Source organism: Ceratotherium simum, chromosome 19, assembly GCF_057802395.1.
Source record: "Ceratotherium simum simum isolate JZ-2026a chromosome 19, ASM5780239v1, whole genome shotgun sequence".
NCBI classification, from domain to species: Eukaryota; Metazoa; Chordata; class Mammalia; order Perissodactyla; family Rhinocerotidae; genus Ceratotherium; species Ceratotherium simum.
Window position 1 is genome coordinate 23,113,916 of NC_141918.1, and position 16,535 is coordinate 23,130,450.

Here is a 16,535-nt window from a genome sequence, read left to right on the forward strand (position 1 = left end):
GTTCTAGTATAATCACGAAGGTCCTTATAAAAGGAAGGCGGAAGCACCAGGGAAAGAGAAGGGGATGTGACAACAGACGCAGAGGTCAGAGTTAGAGAGAGATTTGAAAATACTAAACCGCTGGCTTTGAAGATGGGGAAAGAGACCACAAGCCAAGAAATGTAGGCAGTCTCTAGTAGACGAAAAAGGCAAGTAGAGAAATTCTCCCCTAGAGCCTTCAGAAGGAACACAGGTTTGCTGACACCTGACTTACAAAACTGTGCATAATAAATTTGTAGTGTTTTATGCCAGTAACTTTGTGGTAATTTGTTACAGTAGCAATTGGAAACTAACACATGTTATAAAATAGTTGAACCTAACCCTGACAAAGCCATCATCAAATATACAGTCATCAAGTTGTGGGGAAAAGATGACAGCATGAGATTACCTTAATACTGACATCAATTGAACCAGCTATTGGCGTTAAGAGCAATTCTTAAACAAGCGTCCATGTAGTTTGCCTTAATCCAATGTATGAGAATCCTGTTATAAAGTAAATTAGAGAAATGTATTTACTTTAAATCTTTAAATATTATCTTTGGTATATTTTCTACTTTCCACTTCTCAAATTTGTCTCTCCATGAAAAAATAATAATCAAAACAAAAAGGCAAGCCCAACACTTAGTTTCTTTGCAAAGGATGTTCAGTTTTAAAGCAGGGTACGTTGCTGTCAACGACTACGCCTTGTGGCACTACCCGGTTCGGCCGGAGCCTGGCTGGAGGGCGCCCAAGAGCCCGACGCGGCTCGCCCGGCGGCTGCAGGAGGAGGAGGAGGAGGAGGAGGAGGAGGAGGAGGAGGAAGAGCAGAAGGAAGTGGTCAGTAGCCGGGCGGGCGCGAGTGGAGATGGTGCTGCTGCGGCTGCTGCTCTGGAGTGCGCGCTGGGCGATCCTCGGGTCTGCGGACTCTGCGCTCTGGGGTGAGCTCGGTGGTCCCCGGGGAAAGGGAGAGCACCAGGGAAGGGATGGCACTGGTGAAGGTGCTCGCTTGCTTCTCTAGGCTTCCCGTTAAAAGTCAGACCCATTGCTCTTGGCACCTGGGGATGTGGCACCCATTTGCAGTTCTTGTTCCTGCAGATTCCGAGCTGCCGGGGTTTGGGGCTGCTCTGGGGGACGCAGGGAGAGGGGTAAACTTTGCTCCAGGGAGCTCGCGTGGGAAGGCTTTTATAAAGGTACTGATGCTTGACTGAGCAATGAAGGTCAATTCGGGACTCGGAGAAGCGAGCCGGATGAAGGGTTCTTGCCCGGGAGAGCCGTAATGATTAACTCACAAGGCTTCGAGTTACACTGGTGACCGACTAGAGAGCAATGCTCATAAGCTTGATGAAGCAATCACCTAGAATTACAACATGTTACAGCTAGAAAAGTACCACTCCTAATTTTACAGATGGCGAAACAGAAGCCAGAGAAGCGAAGGTGGTTAGTGGAGGCTTTAGGTCTACAGCTCAGAGCAGGTCTCCAGTCCCTTCTCTTTGCTTTACATGCTGCCTCTCCTTTAGCAACAGCTTTTATTTGTGGTTGCAGATACAGGGCCTCAGCATAACACTGTCTCCCCCACTTCTCTTTCCAGTTTTTATTCCGTTTTAACTGTTGGTACATCCTCTGTAATTTAAGACGTGCTTTTCTATGCAAATTCTTTGTTTGGTTTTACCTTTATACTACAATCATTTATTGAGCATCTAATCTGCCAGGCCTCCTGCTGGGGATACAGCCTCTGCAGTTCACTCAACCATTTTGGGGGGAGACAGACACAAGGAAACAATCACCACACACAGCCCAGTCCAGTGAGACTGCAGTGGAAAGAAGTGACTCTGAGTTGAAGAAAATGTTAGAGAAAAGGTGCCTTTTTCCTTTAAAAAATTCTACCAGTAATACATGATTAGACTCTCATTCTAGTAAAACAAACAATAAAGCACAGCGTGAGTCCCCCTTTATACACCCTCCCCATCCCACTTTCCTCCCCAGGTGTGGTTTGGTACACATCCTTCTAAACAATTTTCTATGAGTATACATAAATAAATGTAAAATACTACATATATAATCTATGTTATATATATAATATAAATCTATATTATAAATCACATATACATAATGTGACCTACAGTGCATACTTTTCATAATTTTTTCTCACTTAGGTATTCAGAAGCTTTCCATGGCAGCACATATAACTCTTTTAACCACTGCATATATTCCGTAATATGGATTGTTACAGTTTATTTAGACAGTCCCCTATTGATGGACATTTTGGTTTCCAATTTTTTGCTATTATAAAAAGTTCTTCAATAATTATTGTTGTACATGCCTCTTTGTGTATGTGTACAAATATTTTACTAGAATAGATACCTAGAAGTGGAATTGTGGGATCAAAGGGGAGCTAAGTGACATTTAACTGGATCTTAAAGGAGAGTAAGAATGTGCCAGGTAGAAAGGAGGGAGAAAGGTATTCCTCTCAGAAGGAACAGTGTGCATAAATCATGAAGGAAAGGCAAAAATATATATTTATTGATTGTACTGTATGGATTATTTAAACCTCACAGCAACTTTAAAAGTTTAACTAAGATTATTCCCATTTTCCAGATAAGAAACTAAGTTTCAGCGAGTTCAAGTAATCTGCCCAGGGTTGCAGAGCTAAGCGGGCAAGCTAGGATTTGAACCTGGTTTATCTGACTCTGAAATCCCTGCTCTTTCCACTATAAAAATGTAGTTTGAGCACATGTATGCTTTTGATGTAGCTGGAAGGCAGAGTAATTGGGGCAGAGGAGGAATGTGGGAGAGGAGAAGGTTTGATCAGTTATGCTGGTAAAGTGAGTTGAAGGGCATTATTGAACATAGTAAGGAACTTGGATTGTATCCTGTAATGTAGGCTGAAGAGAGTGCCCAAATGAATTAGATTCACCAGTTGGAAAGAGCAAAATTGGAGTTGATTCACAGATTAGGCTGAAAAAGGTGAAAATCAGGTATAGTCTGCATGACTCATGAAAAGCCCTGCAGAGAACCACACATCATCTCTCAATAAATCCCAAACAGCCAGTTTTTCTTCATGTAGGAATAGATCACTGTTTTGGTTGAGCAGCAGGTGAAGTGGTTGATTTACAAGTACATAGAGGCCACGTTGTACAAAAATACACACTATTGCTTTAAATAAAGAATTAGTGTGGAGGAGAGGCTCATACTTAAGGGGCTTGGGGGAGCCGAGACTCATTAAGGGAACATACTGTCTTCAGGCTTCTGCTCAGTGGAGAGGCTGGAAATCTAGTCTTAGATGATTACACACTGTGTTCTTCTCCCACCCCAACAGGAGTAGAGCTGAATTAGAGACGATTAAATGTCGGTTTGATGTGACTCTACTATACAAAAAAAACATAAGGATCTTTGATTCAGTTACACAGGTTACATGCTGTGATTATGTTTCCCAACGGCTAAATGTCACAATCTTGAGTTTAACTTAGTTTTTTAAGTTACCGTAGTTTTCCAATTGCTAACAATGAGGAATAGTAACAAGTGTGAATTCAGCCTGCTGGCCCTTTATATTCTGGGAATTCACAAAACAGCTAGTTGAATGAGAAATAATTCCAGATCTTTTAAGATCTAATCTTGTAGACACAAATGAACCAACTTTTCAAAATATGAAGAGGATGAGGAAGCCTGTATTTTTATTTTTAAAATTTATTTATTGTAAAATATCTATAACATAAAATTTGCCATTTTAACCATTTTTGAGTGTATAATTCAGTGGCATTAATTATGTTCACAATGTTGTGCAACCATCACCACTACTTCAAAAAATTCTTATCACCCCAACAGAAACTCTGTACTCATTAAGCAATAACTCCCCATCTCTCCTCCCTCCAACCACTGGTAACCTCTAACCTACTTTCTGTTTCTATGCATTTACCTATTCTAGATATTTCATATAAGTGGAATCATAAAATATTTGTCCATTCGTGTCTGGCTTATTTCACTTAGCATAATTTTTCAATGTTGTAATTTCATGTTGTAATATGTGTCTGAACTTCATTCCTTTTTATGGCTGAATAATCCTCCATTGTATGTATATACCACATTTTGTTTATCCATTCATTTATTGATGAACTCTTGGATTGTTTCCACCTTTTGGCTATTGTGAATAATGCTGCTATTGTAACCAAGGAAAAACGGGCTCATTCTGCTCGTGGCAATCCAGTGCCAATCAATTGCAAACCAGTTGGTGGTTGAGAAAGGAAAGTTTATATGATTAGCTAGCACAATTGGAAGATGGTGGACTAGTGTCCTAAAGAGCCACCTTAGCACAATTGGACGATGGTGGACTAGTGTCCTAAAGAGCCACCTTAAAATCATACAGAATCTTGAGGCAGTTATATAGGGGAAATGGGCAGGGAAGGCGGGGGTTTAGGGATGTTAATCATCCGGTGTGATGAACTTCATGGAGCCACATTATCTCTTTCTTCTGTCATTCGTGATGGGTACCAGCACAGTTTTTCTTTCCGGAGGTCATCATGTTCTTCGGGAACTCAGAGAACAAAATTATCATCTTATAACAGCTGGGAGATATATGTAAGCAAGAGTCATAGAGCTAGCAGATCATGTATTTTGCAAAAGTGAGAGGTGCTTAATCATCTAGGCTACGTGCAGGCTAGCGTGTATTCACAGAGACTGGTGAGTCAGGATCACAGCTACAATATTACTTCCTTTCCCTAAGGTGGCTTCCCTCATGCTTACTTAAGATCTAGCTGTTACACTATGAGCATTGGTGTACAAGTATCTGGTTGAGTCCCTGTTTTCACCTTTTTGGGGTATATACCTTGGAGTGGAATTGCTGGGAAACCTGTATTTTTATTTTTTTTATATTTTTTTTGAGAGGAAGGTTGGCCCTGAGCTAACATCTGTTGCTAATCTTCCTCTTTTTGCTTGAGAAAGATGGTCCCTAAGCTAACAATTGTGCCAGTCTTCCTCCACTTTCTATACGGGACATCGCCACAGCATGGCTTGTTGAGCAGTGTGTAGGTCCTCACCTGGGATCCTAACCGGCAAACTTCGGGCCACCAAAGCAGAGCGTGTGAACTTAACCACTATGCCACCGGGCTGGCCCCGGAAACCTGTATTTTTAAACTATTATAGCTATTTGTTCATTTTTGCTATCAGTGAGAAAGTCAAATAAAAATATTAAAGTGTATGGTTTTTACAAGAAGATATGGTTTTCTTTTTTTTTAATTTTTTGTTTATTGCAGTAACGTTGGTTTATAACATTGTATACATTTCAGGTGTACATCATTATACTTCTATTTCTGCATAGATTACATCATGTTCACCACCCAAATACTAATTACAACCCATCACCACACACATGTGCCGAATTATCCCTTTTGCCCTCCTCCCTCCACCCTTTCCCTCTGGTAACCACCAATCCAATCTCTGTCTCTATGTGTTTGTTTATTGTTGTTATTATCTACTACTTAATGAAGGAAATCTTACGGTATTTGACCTTCTCCCTCTGACTTATTTCACTTTGCATAATACCCTCAATGTCCATCCATGTTGTCACAAATGGCTGGATTTCATCGTTTCTTATGGCTGAGTAGTATTCCATTGTGTATATATACCACAAGAAGATATGGTTTTGACTTTTCTTACCTGCTTAATAAATGGAACCACTAGGCATTTATTTTGGCCTATGGGGACTGCAAAAAATTTAGTAAGACATTAAAGGCATCGTGAGCCGAGAAAATTTGGGAACCTCTGGTTTATACACAGTGTTCTCCAACTCACTTTTTAAAATTTAATACTATATTTTGGACAACTTAAATTAAATATTATTCCATTGTACAAACGTACAACTTTTAATATAATCATTCCCTTACTGATAGACTTCCAGCTAATTTCCATTTTTCAATATTACAAAGAATGCTGCCAAATGATATATTTATGCATATATACATTTGTATGTATTCATGCTAATATTCCTGTAGGATAAATTCCTAAAAGTAAAATTGTGAGGTAAAAAAGATATACATACATAAAAGTTATTGCTGCTAAATTTCCCTTTCAAAAGGTTTTAGCATTACACAGTCCTAACAATGTAGGAGTACCCATTTCCTCATATCCTCACCAATATTACCAGTTCTTTGAACTTTTACAAATCTGACAGAATTTTAAAATTTTGTTTAAATCTTGCATTTCCTTAATAAGAAGTGAGATTGGGTATCTTTTCACATTTTATTGGCCATTTCTCATGTCAATTCCCTGTTCTTGTTTTGACAGTTTTTCTATTGAGATTTTTGTCCTCTTCCTATTTATTTGTATGAGCTCTATTTTATTGATAGTAATCTTTTTTTCCTATTCTACAAATATTTTCTTCCTGCCTGCCACTTGTCTTCTAATTGTTCATTGTACTTTTTTCCCATATTTAAATTTATTATTTTTATGAGGTCAAATCTTTATGACTTCTGCTTTTTGTGTCATGTTTAGAATGGCGTTTTCACCCCAAGATTTAAATAATCTGCTTATGTTTTCTATTATTTTAAGTTATTAGCTTTTAGGTTTAAATTTGAATTTATTTACATGTAAGGAATGAGGTAATAACTTGCTTAAAGTTTCTTCCTGATGGCTAGCTAGCTGCCCTACATTTTTATTGAATAAAATATAATTTCTCCATTAATCTGAAATATCACTGTTACGTAGTGAATTCTCATAGATGGTATATTGTGGGTCTGTTTCTAGACTTCGACCTTTAAATCTTTTCCTATGCCAGTTTTGCACTCTTTAAATCAATTTCACTTTATAATATAGTTAATATTTTAAACAAAATTTGAAGCATTTTCATAGTGGTTATTTTGTTGTGAAATATGAACATTACTAACATTGTTTTTGCTTTGATTTTATTTTTAAAATCTTTTGGATTTTCTTTCATTTTTTAAAATATAATTTTGGACCAACAGGAAAGTTGTGAAAGTAAAATGGAGTTCCCTTTATTCTTACTTACCCAACTTCCCCTAATGTAAACATCTTACATGATACAATTATTGAAACCAGGAAATTAATATTGATATAATACTAGTAACTAATCCACAGACCTTATTTAAATTTCACCAGTTTTCCCACTGATGTCTTTTATACTCCTAGATCTAATCCAGGATCCTACATTGCATTGAGTTGTCATGTCTCCTTAGTCTGCTTCAGTCTGCGACAGTTCCACAGTCTTTGTCTTTCATGACCTTGACACTTTTAAGAGTAGTGGTTATTTTAGAGATTGAGTTTGAGGTTTTCTTCCTAGATTCAGGGTGCACTTTTTGGCAAGAATACTAAGGAAGTGATGTTGTGCTCAGTGCATCATATCAGGGGGTACATGCTGTCAACATATCTTATTACTACTGAAGTGATCTTTAAAACATTGGTTATTTATTTTGTTGCATTCACAAGAGGTAGAGCTTTAATGGCTGTTTAGTAAACACTTCTCAGCTAAAGACAGTTTTCCATCTTTTTCCAAGGATTTCAAGCTGGCAGCATTTGCTACCCTATTGGATAATTAGTAATTAAAAGTATCTTGTGGGGAGATGCTATTCTGTTTCCCTTCATACTTTCACCCACTACATCTAGCAGCTACCAATGCTTCTTGCCCACAACAGTTATTACTGGGGTGTTTCCCTAATGATGATTTTCTGTTTCCATCATTCCTTCTACATTTATCAATTGAAATAATCTCTCTCCACTTATTTATTTATTCAATTATATCCTTATATCAGTATGGACTCGTGGATTTATTTTATTTTATGGGTAATTACCCAGTACCATATTATGTTACCAATTATTTAACAGAGATAGAAACAGTGTCATTAAGGACTTACAAGTGTAGTTTCAAATGTGAGGTCCTCACATCTAACATGGCTTATTGTCTTCGCTTGCAAGGGGGAAATGAAATTAAAATTTTCTTAACATTGTAACTTGGAGTAGGGTAAGATTTATAAATTATTTGCACAATTCCGTTACCAAATGCTGAATGTATATTTATAAGCCTCCTCCAATAAGGGGGCTGAGAAAGAGTAGGATATAGAGCCAGCACAAGGCCAGCCATGAAGCATGCAGGGCAGGAGGATAGGGCTGCATCCTGCTGCTCCAAGCCAGGCTGTGTGCTAAATACAGACATTGAACACACAGTTTAGTATAAAGTCAAAAAATCAACTATGGTTAGCTGACTGGAACCACAGGGAAATTTCCTTTGACCTACTCTTTCCAGATATTAATAGCGATGTCATTTTGAAGTGTTCTGGTGGCACAGTAAGGAGAACAGTATTGTGAGGACGCGGACACACAGCAGGTGGCAAGAACACCCCTGACTAGCAGAGGAGGTGGAAAAGATGGGTGGAGGGGGAAAAAAGCATGGAGCAGACTGAACTGGGCATCTGGGACTTATAATTTACATAAAATTGGTGCTGCATTCCTTGCTTGGTGCTGCCAGCCTGCCTGTTTGGCATTTTGAAGGTGACTAAATTACTTTATTCTTTCCAGGTTTGAAGTCAATAAAAGGAAGCTGCCAGAATTTTTGTACGGCTGTTTCTAAAGATGTCACTTATAAGGAACTTAAAAACCTGTTGAATTCCAAAAGTATTATGCTAATTGATGTTAGAGAGGCATGGGAAATTCTTGAGTATGGAAAAATCCCCGGGTCTGTCAATATACCATGTAAGTGACATGTGTCTTAAAGTGATTCATTTAAAAAAATGTATATTCAATAATTTACTGTATAAAATTTAATTGAAATTCTTAACATTTTCTTTCAGTGGATGAGGTGGGTGAAGCTCTACAGATGAACCCAAAAGCCTTCAAAGAGAAGTACAATGAAGTAAAGCCATCCAGATGTGACAGTCTAGTATTTTCTTGTTTAGCCGGAGTGAGAAGCAAGAAGGCTCTGGACACAGCAATATCTCTGGGCTTTAACAGGTGCGTAGATGAAGGATAAAAAGAGATTCAAGAATGTGTATTGCAATGTTTCATATGTACCGTAGTCCCTCCTTATCCACAGGGGATATGTTCCAGGACCCCCAATGGATGTCTAACACTGGATAGTACTGAACCCTATATATACTATGTTTCTTTCCTATACGTACATACCTATGATAAAATTTAATTTATAAATTAGGCACAGTAAGTGATTAACAACAATAATAAAACAATTGAAAAGTTATAACAATATCCTGTAATAAAAGTTACGTGAATGTGGTGTCTCTCAGTCCAAACCTATCCCTGAATCTGTGTACCCATCCCTGACTTGCAGTAAATGGCTTGGTGTCACTTGCTTCAGGGGGTCCCATGCTGAAGTCTTTGTATGGGTTCAGTGCTTCCTGTCACAACACGTTGCTGTCAGTTGGAACACATGTTCTGTTCAAGGCTTCCATCCATAAGTTTAATGCCTTTTCCATCTTAACTAAGCACTATTCTCACACTGTAACCATTAACTTTTGTTGTTTGAGGTGTGACAGCAAAAGTAGTACAAATTTCTTTTTCCTTCTTCACAATTTCACGGGTAGATGATTCATTCTTACTGTAGATCTTAGCATATGATTTTTTTCTTTCTCTATTAAGTCGAGAACTTTCACCTTTTCACTTAAAGGAAGTACTTTACGGCTTCTCTTTGGCATATCCGAATCGCCAGCATCACTACTCTTGTGCTTTGGGGTCATTATTAAGTAAAATAAGGGTTACTTGAACACAAGCACTGTGATACCGTGACAGTTGATTTGATAACGTAGATGGCTACTAAATAACTAACAGGCAAGTAGCATATACAGCGTGGATACGCTCAACAAAGGGATGACTGACATCCTGGGTGGGACAACACAAGATTTCATCACCTTATTCAAAATGGCTCACAATTTAAAACTTATGAATTATTTCTGGAATTTTCCATTTTAATATTTTCGGATCGCAGTTGACCACAGGTAACTAAAACTACGGAAAGCAAAACTGTGGATAAGGGGGGACTACTGTATTACATTTTTATTAGTCTGCTGAAAAATTTCTTAGAATTATCATGTTAATAATGGCAGGATAGCAAGACTAAGAGCCCCTACCTTCTCATCCTACTCAAAAGGAACACAATCTTTTAAATAGGCTTAAAGTCTAAATAGTATGGTGAGCAGCCATTGCATCTCTAAACCTCTAAAGTTCTTATCTCTGAAGTTCCTATCAAGCAGGAAAAAATGTCTGTAGTTCTAACTATTTGATGTATGTTTTCAGTGCTCAACACTATGCTGGAGGATGGAAGGAGTGGGCAGCCTATGAATTTTCAGAGAAGAAACAAGGAAATTGAATTTTGGAATACAAGCTGGCGCTTTCCTTGTCTACATGCAGCCTAAGATAGTGGAATGAGCAAAAGAATAAAAATCTAGCCCTGGCACCACTGGCTAATGGGAAGGGGATTTTGTATAAGTCAAATATTCGGTGAATCTTTTTCTCAACTGTAAATTGAGAAATACCATTTCTCCCTGCCTACTTCCAAAGGCTACTGAGGATTGAGATAATGTATGTGACTTGCCATGGAAATATAAGGGTTGGCATTCCAGGAATTAATTTTCAAATCGTTTAGTATAGTTCAAGAGTATTCCAAAAGACCAGATCGCTTGTATTACCTAATCATAATGTGTGACAATTTGTATTAGCATAGCTTCTATTCATCAAAGAGGCTATGAGCTAGACCAGTAGATTAACAAACAGACTTGACCTTAAAATACCAAGAATCTGGGATCTAGAAAAGTAGGTGAAATATGAATGATGAAAATACATTAACAGCATCCAAAGACTTAGGGCAGTGTTGTGACCAGTACGGTAGTGATATAATTTGCAATTTAAAAAATTAATATGCTGTATGGGGACAGAAATCAGAACAGGTTGCTTCTGTGGAGGGGAGAAGAATAACTGGAAAAGGCAAGAAGGAAATTTCTAGGGTGATGGAAATGCTCTATATCTTGATTGAGGTGTTAGTACATAGGTATATACATTTATCAAAACTCATTGAACACTTAAAAATATACATTTTCTATAATTTATCTCAAAAAACAATGAAAATAGAAAAAAAAAGGTATAAATGTAAACGAATCCCACCAGCATGAGTATATTCCTTTGGAATGTGAAGTCCTATGCACTTGTTAGTGCATTGATGGTAAAACAAATTTGTGCTTTCTTCTGTCTGTGCCTCTTCAGACCCATCTGATTTTAGTCTCATTTAGGTAGTCATTCAGATCATATAAGGCCTAGCAAGTAACTACAAGGACTTGGTTTGTCCTAAGTGATATATTAAGCCATTGGAGAATCTAGGGTAGGGATGTGATATGGTCACCTTGGACTTCTATTTCTGATAATGTCCGTCTAGTTTCTAGCAGAGCAAACTCCCTACAAGAACTAGAAAAGCTGGAAAACACACACACACAACTCACTTCGATATCAGTTCATCCTCTACAGCTTTCCTTCTCCCTGAAACCGTGGCTTTTCAAATCCTTGCTGCCTTAGAAAGTCTTTCATGTCTTTAAACAGATTTTGTTTATATATTTATATAAACAAGTATTACCAGGGCAAATATACTAAAGCAGCGAGGATTTGAAGAGCCACAATCTCACAGACACGGAAAACTGTAGAGAGCGGGCCAACATTGAAGTACTAGGTCCATCAAGGAATAGCAGCCTGGGTAAATACTCCAGGCTTTTAGTTGGAACCCCTGAAAAGCTATACTCTAGGAGTAGAGGTGAACATAAATTGACCAACCCTCATAAAAATGTAAGACCAGCTTTGAATCAACTAAATGCCTGAACGAATTAAGGCAGTCTTCCTGATACCCTAAGGGCCTACCAGAAGTACACGCTCTCTTGGAGAAAGATACCATTATCTAGTTAGAGCAGGGGTTGGCAACAGTAAATATTTTAGGTTTGTGGGCCATAAGGTCTCTATTGAAACCACTCAACTCTGATACTGTAGCACAAGAGCAGCCATGGACAATACGTAAATGAATGAGTGGTCACTACGTATTCCAGTAAAACCATTTATGGCCACGTAGGTTTGAATTTTAAGTTTCATGTGTTGCAAAATATTCTTTTAATTATTTTTCCACCATTTAAAAATATAGCAAACATCCTTAGCTCAAAGCTCAGGCAAAAACAGGTGGCAGGCAGGATTTGGCCCGTGGGGCATAGTTTGCAGACCTCTGAGCCAGAGCCACAAATGATCCCTACAGTTTTCATATACAGTCTTCAAAATTCTATCAAAACTTACTAGAAATAGCAGTAAATGGGACTTCATTATTGAAAAATAAGAGAAGACACAATAAAAACTGATCCACAGATCTACATATGGGAGTTCTCAGACACAGACTTTAAAATAATTGTGATTTATATATTCAATAACATGACAAAATGGAAAAATTTATTAGAGGAATGGAAACTACAAAAGAGTATCAAATAGAAATTCTAGAATTTAAAAATACAATAACTGAAATTAACCTGGTAGATGGGTTTAACAGCAGATTAGACACAGCTGATGAGGATTAATAAAAATGAAAAAACTGAAGTGCACATATTAACATGGATGACTCTTACCATGTCTAGAGAAAAGAATTACAGAAACATATACGGTACAACATACAAAATACAATTTATTATTTATATATGTACATATATAGTATAAAGTATAAATAAATTATGAGAATAATAAATACCAAATTCAGAATGGTTTCCTTTGTGGGGAGAGAACACTGGAGGCTTTAACAATAATATTGTTAACATTTTATTTAGCATGTTTGGTGGGTAAACAAATACTTATTATTTTTACCTTTTGTATGTATGGGATAGGAACTGAATATCCCCACTTGCAGATACTTAAAGCAGACTCTACAATTGTAACACCTTTGGATTCCTGGTACTTTTTTAAAGAAAAAAACACATGATAAATAATGTATCCTATTTACCCAAATATAATTTTCCTTCTATCTTTTGAAGAACCAAAGGGTTAATAAATTAATTAGAATAATTTATTTTCTATATTAGATCAAACTTATAAAGACAATTTCAGTTGTCAGTTATTCTGAAATTGCACTGACTTTTACAATAAAACTCTTAAGAGGAAAACCATTACTAATGTCTGTAACAGATGCCTCAAAATGTAAAAATATAGCATATGATTTAATACATCATTTAAGAGGTGGCTGCTTTATTTCAATCATGGGAGACTATCACTTTTACTCTGATAATGCAAGGGTACATCATAGAGTTTTAGAAATGTAGGAGAATAGCCAGATCACATTTTTAAATACTGTGCATTATTTTCATAACGGAACAGAAGGAAGATGTCCTAGAAACAGCGGCAACAGTGAGCAGCCTGAGTTCAGAATTAATCTCGCACGTTTCCTTATTTACGTGGTCTTTCTTACCTGCCTTATGATCTCAGTGATGTCTCTTGTTATTCTGTGATAACATACCGTTTTGCTATCTAGTATGTGTATGCCACAAAAATACTGGACAGAGGTAGGATCGGCAGCTAATCTGTGAGAAATTTGTATTATTTTAAAAAAAAGGAAACTTGAATGTTTCTCCCATCATCCAGTAAAAATTATTTTTCAGTGTCTAAAAGGACAGCAATTTATTAATAGAAAAATGTAATTTTGTCACCATCTCTTTTCAGTGCTACAAGTTTCTCCAGGAGCAAGGATAAGAAGGGAAAAGGAAAAAGGAGAGTAATTTTAATAAATTATCATAATGGTAGAATCTAGTTGAAGAGTATCCATGTGGGTATAATAATAGTTCCTACCTCATAGTAGTAATTTTGTAGATTAAATCAGATAATGCATGTCAAACATTTAATACTATGCTGTTATTACTGTGTGAATCAGTACCATATGATATTTATAGGCAGTTGATATTTTGGGTTGCTGTTTTCATTCACTTAACATTAATGGGTATAGATGACAGGTGAAAGGTGCCAGCCCGGTGGCATACCGGTTAAGTTCATGCACTCCACTTCGGCGGCCCAGGGTTTGCAGGTTTGGATCCCAGGTGTGGAACCGCTCAACAAGCCATGCTGTGGCAACGTCCCATATAAAGTAGAGAAAGATGGGCACTGATGTTAGCCCAGGGCCAATCTTCCTCACCAAAAAGAGGGGGATTGGCATCGGATGTTAGCTCAGGGCTAATCTTCCTCACAAAAAAAAAAAAAAAAAGGCAGGTGAAACTTCCAACTAAACATCTGAAGGTAGGAATGGCAGTGAGATCCCTTACTGAAAACAGGAAGATAAAGTGAAACTCTGAATACTGAACAATGAGATACCCAGCCACCTGATCTCACTTGTCTCCAAGAACTCTTGACAGCCCAGTTCATAACACCTCAGAAAGCTGGAAGCTTCCTCTCTAGAAAAACTGACCTATCCCAAAGAAAAAGCTTCAGAATACAATTGGGGGTAGGAGGGATGGCTAAAGAAAAAGTTTTGTTGCTCCCTTACCCTACAGTGAAGCCCACCACTGAAGAGTCCTACCCAAGCACAGAGACTTTCCAATTAGCTTTCTTTGTGTCTCTCAAATATGAAGGATCCTGAGATAATTAAGGCAAGACTGTAACTTGAAAGACTGTGACCAAACCAAACAGAAAAAAGGAACATCAAGGAAATAGTGTTAATGCAGGAAGCAAAGAAAATTTTAAAACAACCAAAAAAACCTAAACTAATACCCTTAGAATGATGAAAACACATTACACTCTCAAACAAGAGCAAGGTGCTACTTAAAAGAAAAAGGAACCTCCAATGCACCTTTTCTCAAGAAGCTACTAGAGGATGGACTGCATTAAAACAAAGGCATAAATGAGCAAAGAAAAAGAAGTGGATCCTCCATATCTTGGATGCCTAAACAAAAAGATGAAAGACTCAAGGAAGAATGTCTCCCAGTGAGTGATACATGGAATAAATGAATAAATACAAATGATTCTGGTGGTAGATTAATAAAAATACAAAGTAAATTGAGCAAATTACAACCAAGGCAATTACTACTTTCAGAAAGACAAAAATATTCTAAAAGAAAGGAAATGTAACTGTAGTATGCTACAGAACACAACATTAACTATGTATACTTAATATATATTGAATATGAATTTAACAAAAATTACACAATTGAGAGGATGATACAAGTCCCAGTGTAGAACCGGGTTGGAGGGACATGGGAGAATAGGGGGAAATGTGTGAGAAAGTGAAATCTTCATCTTCCATAGTAGGAAGTTTGTTGTTGTTAGTGCCATTGAGTGGATTCTGACTCCTAGTGACCCTGTGTACAGCAGAGCAGAACCCTGCCTGGTCTTTTTTTCACCATTCCATCATCTTCCAGCACTATATCAGACAATGCTCCATTGCTATTCATAGGGTTTTCATGGCCAGTTTTCTCAGAAGTGAGTAACCAGGTCCTTCTTCCTTGTCTGTCTTAGTCTGAAAGGTCTGCTAAAACCTGTCCACCATGGGTGACCCTGCTGGTATTTGAAATACTGGTGGCATAGCTTTCAGTGTCACAGAACACACAGCAGCCATAGTATGACAACAGACAGACAGGTAGTGTGGTTCCCTGACCGGGAATCGAACCCAGGCTTCAGCAGTGAGAGTACTGAATCTTAACCACAAAACTACAAAACTACCACAGTAGGAAGTTGATAGACAATATTTACAATTGAAAAAAAATCAAAAGGTAAAGAAAAAAGAAACTAGAGGGTAGGCAGAGGAGGCAGTTTGGTAAAGTATTGAAGAGAATGAGCCCAGCTGCCTGGGTTTTAAGAATTTGAATCTAATCCAAGCTCTTGTCACTTACTTGACCTATGACTGGGTAAGTTACTTAACTTTCTGGTTTTGGGTTTCCTCATCACTAAAATGATTGTTCTGAGAATTAAATGACATTGTAATGTGGAGAGCTTAGAACATACATGTCACATAGTAAGTGCTCCATAAATGCTATAATTATAAGCTTGTTACTTGGAAATGCAGAAGTAACACAACAGCAGAGAAATGACTAAAAGTTGCTCTGGCGAGCAGGAATGAGAGGCAGGGAGAAAGGGACAGAGGTCTAACATTTTCCTTATGTCTTACAGCAGCACTGTTCAATGGAATTATAATGAAAGCCATGATATAATTTTTAATTTTCTTACATTTAAAAAAGTAAAAGAAGTGAAATTAATTTTAAGTTTTTTATTTAGTCCTATGTATCTAAAAAATCATTTAAAACATGTAATCATTATAAACAAATTATTTAGATATTTTACATTCTTTTGTTTTGTAGTAAGTATTTGAAATCCAATGTGTATTTTTACATTTACAGCACATCTAAATTCAGACTAGCCACATTTTGAGTGTTCAAAAGCCACATATGGCTAGTGCCTATCACTGAACAGTGTAGCCTATGGTAGTATTTGATTTTTAAAAACAATATGCATCATCAATGGCTGCTAAATCACAGAAAGAGACAACCAGCCATTATATACCTCCTGATGAAAGACAT

At 37.3% G+C, this 16,535-nt stretch overlaps 1 protein-coding gene across 1 annotated transcript; it reads left to right on the top strand.

Annotated features, from left to right (window-relative positions):
• The first annotated feature begins 863 nt into the window (after positions 1-863).
• LOC101404421 (thiosulfate sulfurtransferase like domain containing 3) lies at positions 864-13,761 on the top strand. Its single transcript, XM_004422149.3, has 4 exons — positions 864-956; positions 8,539-8,712; positions 8,811-8,970; positions 10,267-13,761. Exons 1-4 carry the CDS (start codon positions 884-886, stop codon positions 10,337-10,339), a joined length of 480 nt encoding a protein of 159 aa, XP_004422206.1. The 5' UTR covers positions 864-883; the 3' UTR covers positions 10,340-13,761.
• Positions 13,762-16,535: the final 2,774 nt, after the last annotated feature.

Bases quoted from the DNA above. Each gene is read 5' to 3' on its own strand.
- LOC101404421 (XM_004422149.3), top strand. From the start codon at position 884: ATGGTGCTGCTGCGGCTGCTGCTCTGGAGTGCGCGCTGGGCGATCCTC. The intron at 8,713-8,810 runs GTAAGTGACATG...ATTTTCTTTCAG, and splicing joins CGGGTCTGTCAATATACCAT to TGGATGAGGTGGGTGAAGCT. The intron at 8,971-10,266 runs GTGCGTAGATGA...GTATGTTTTCAG, and splicing joins ATATCTCTGGGCTTTAACAG to TGCTCAACACTATGCTGGAG.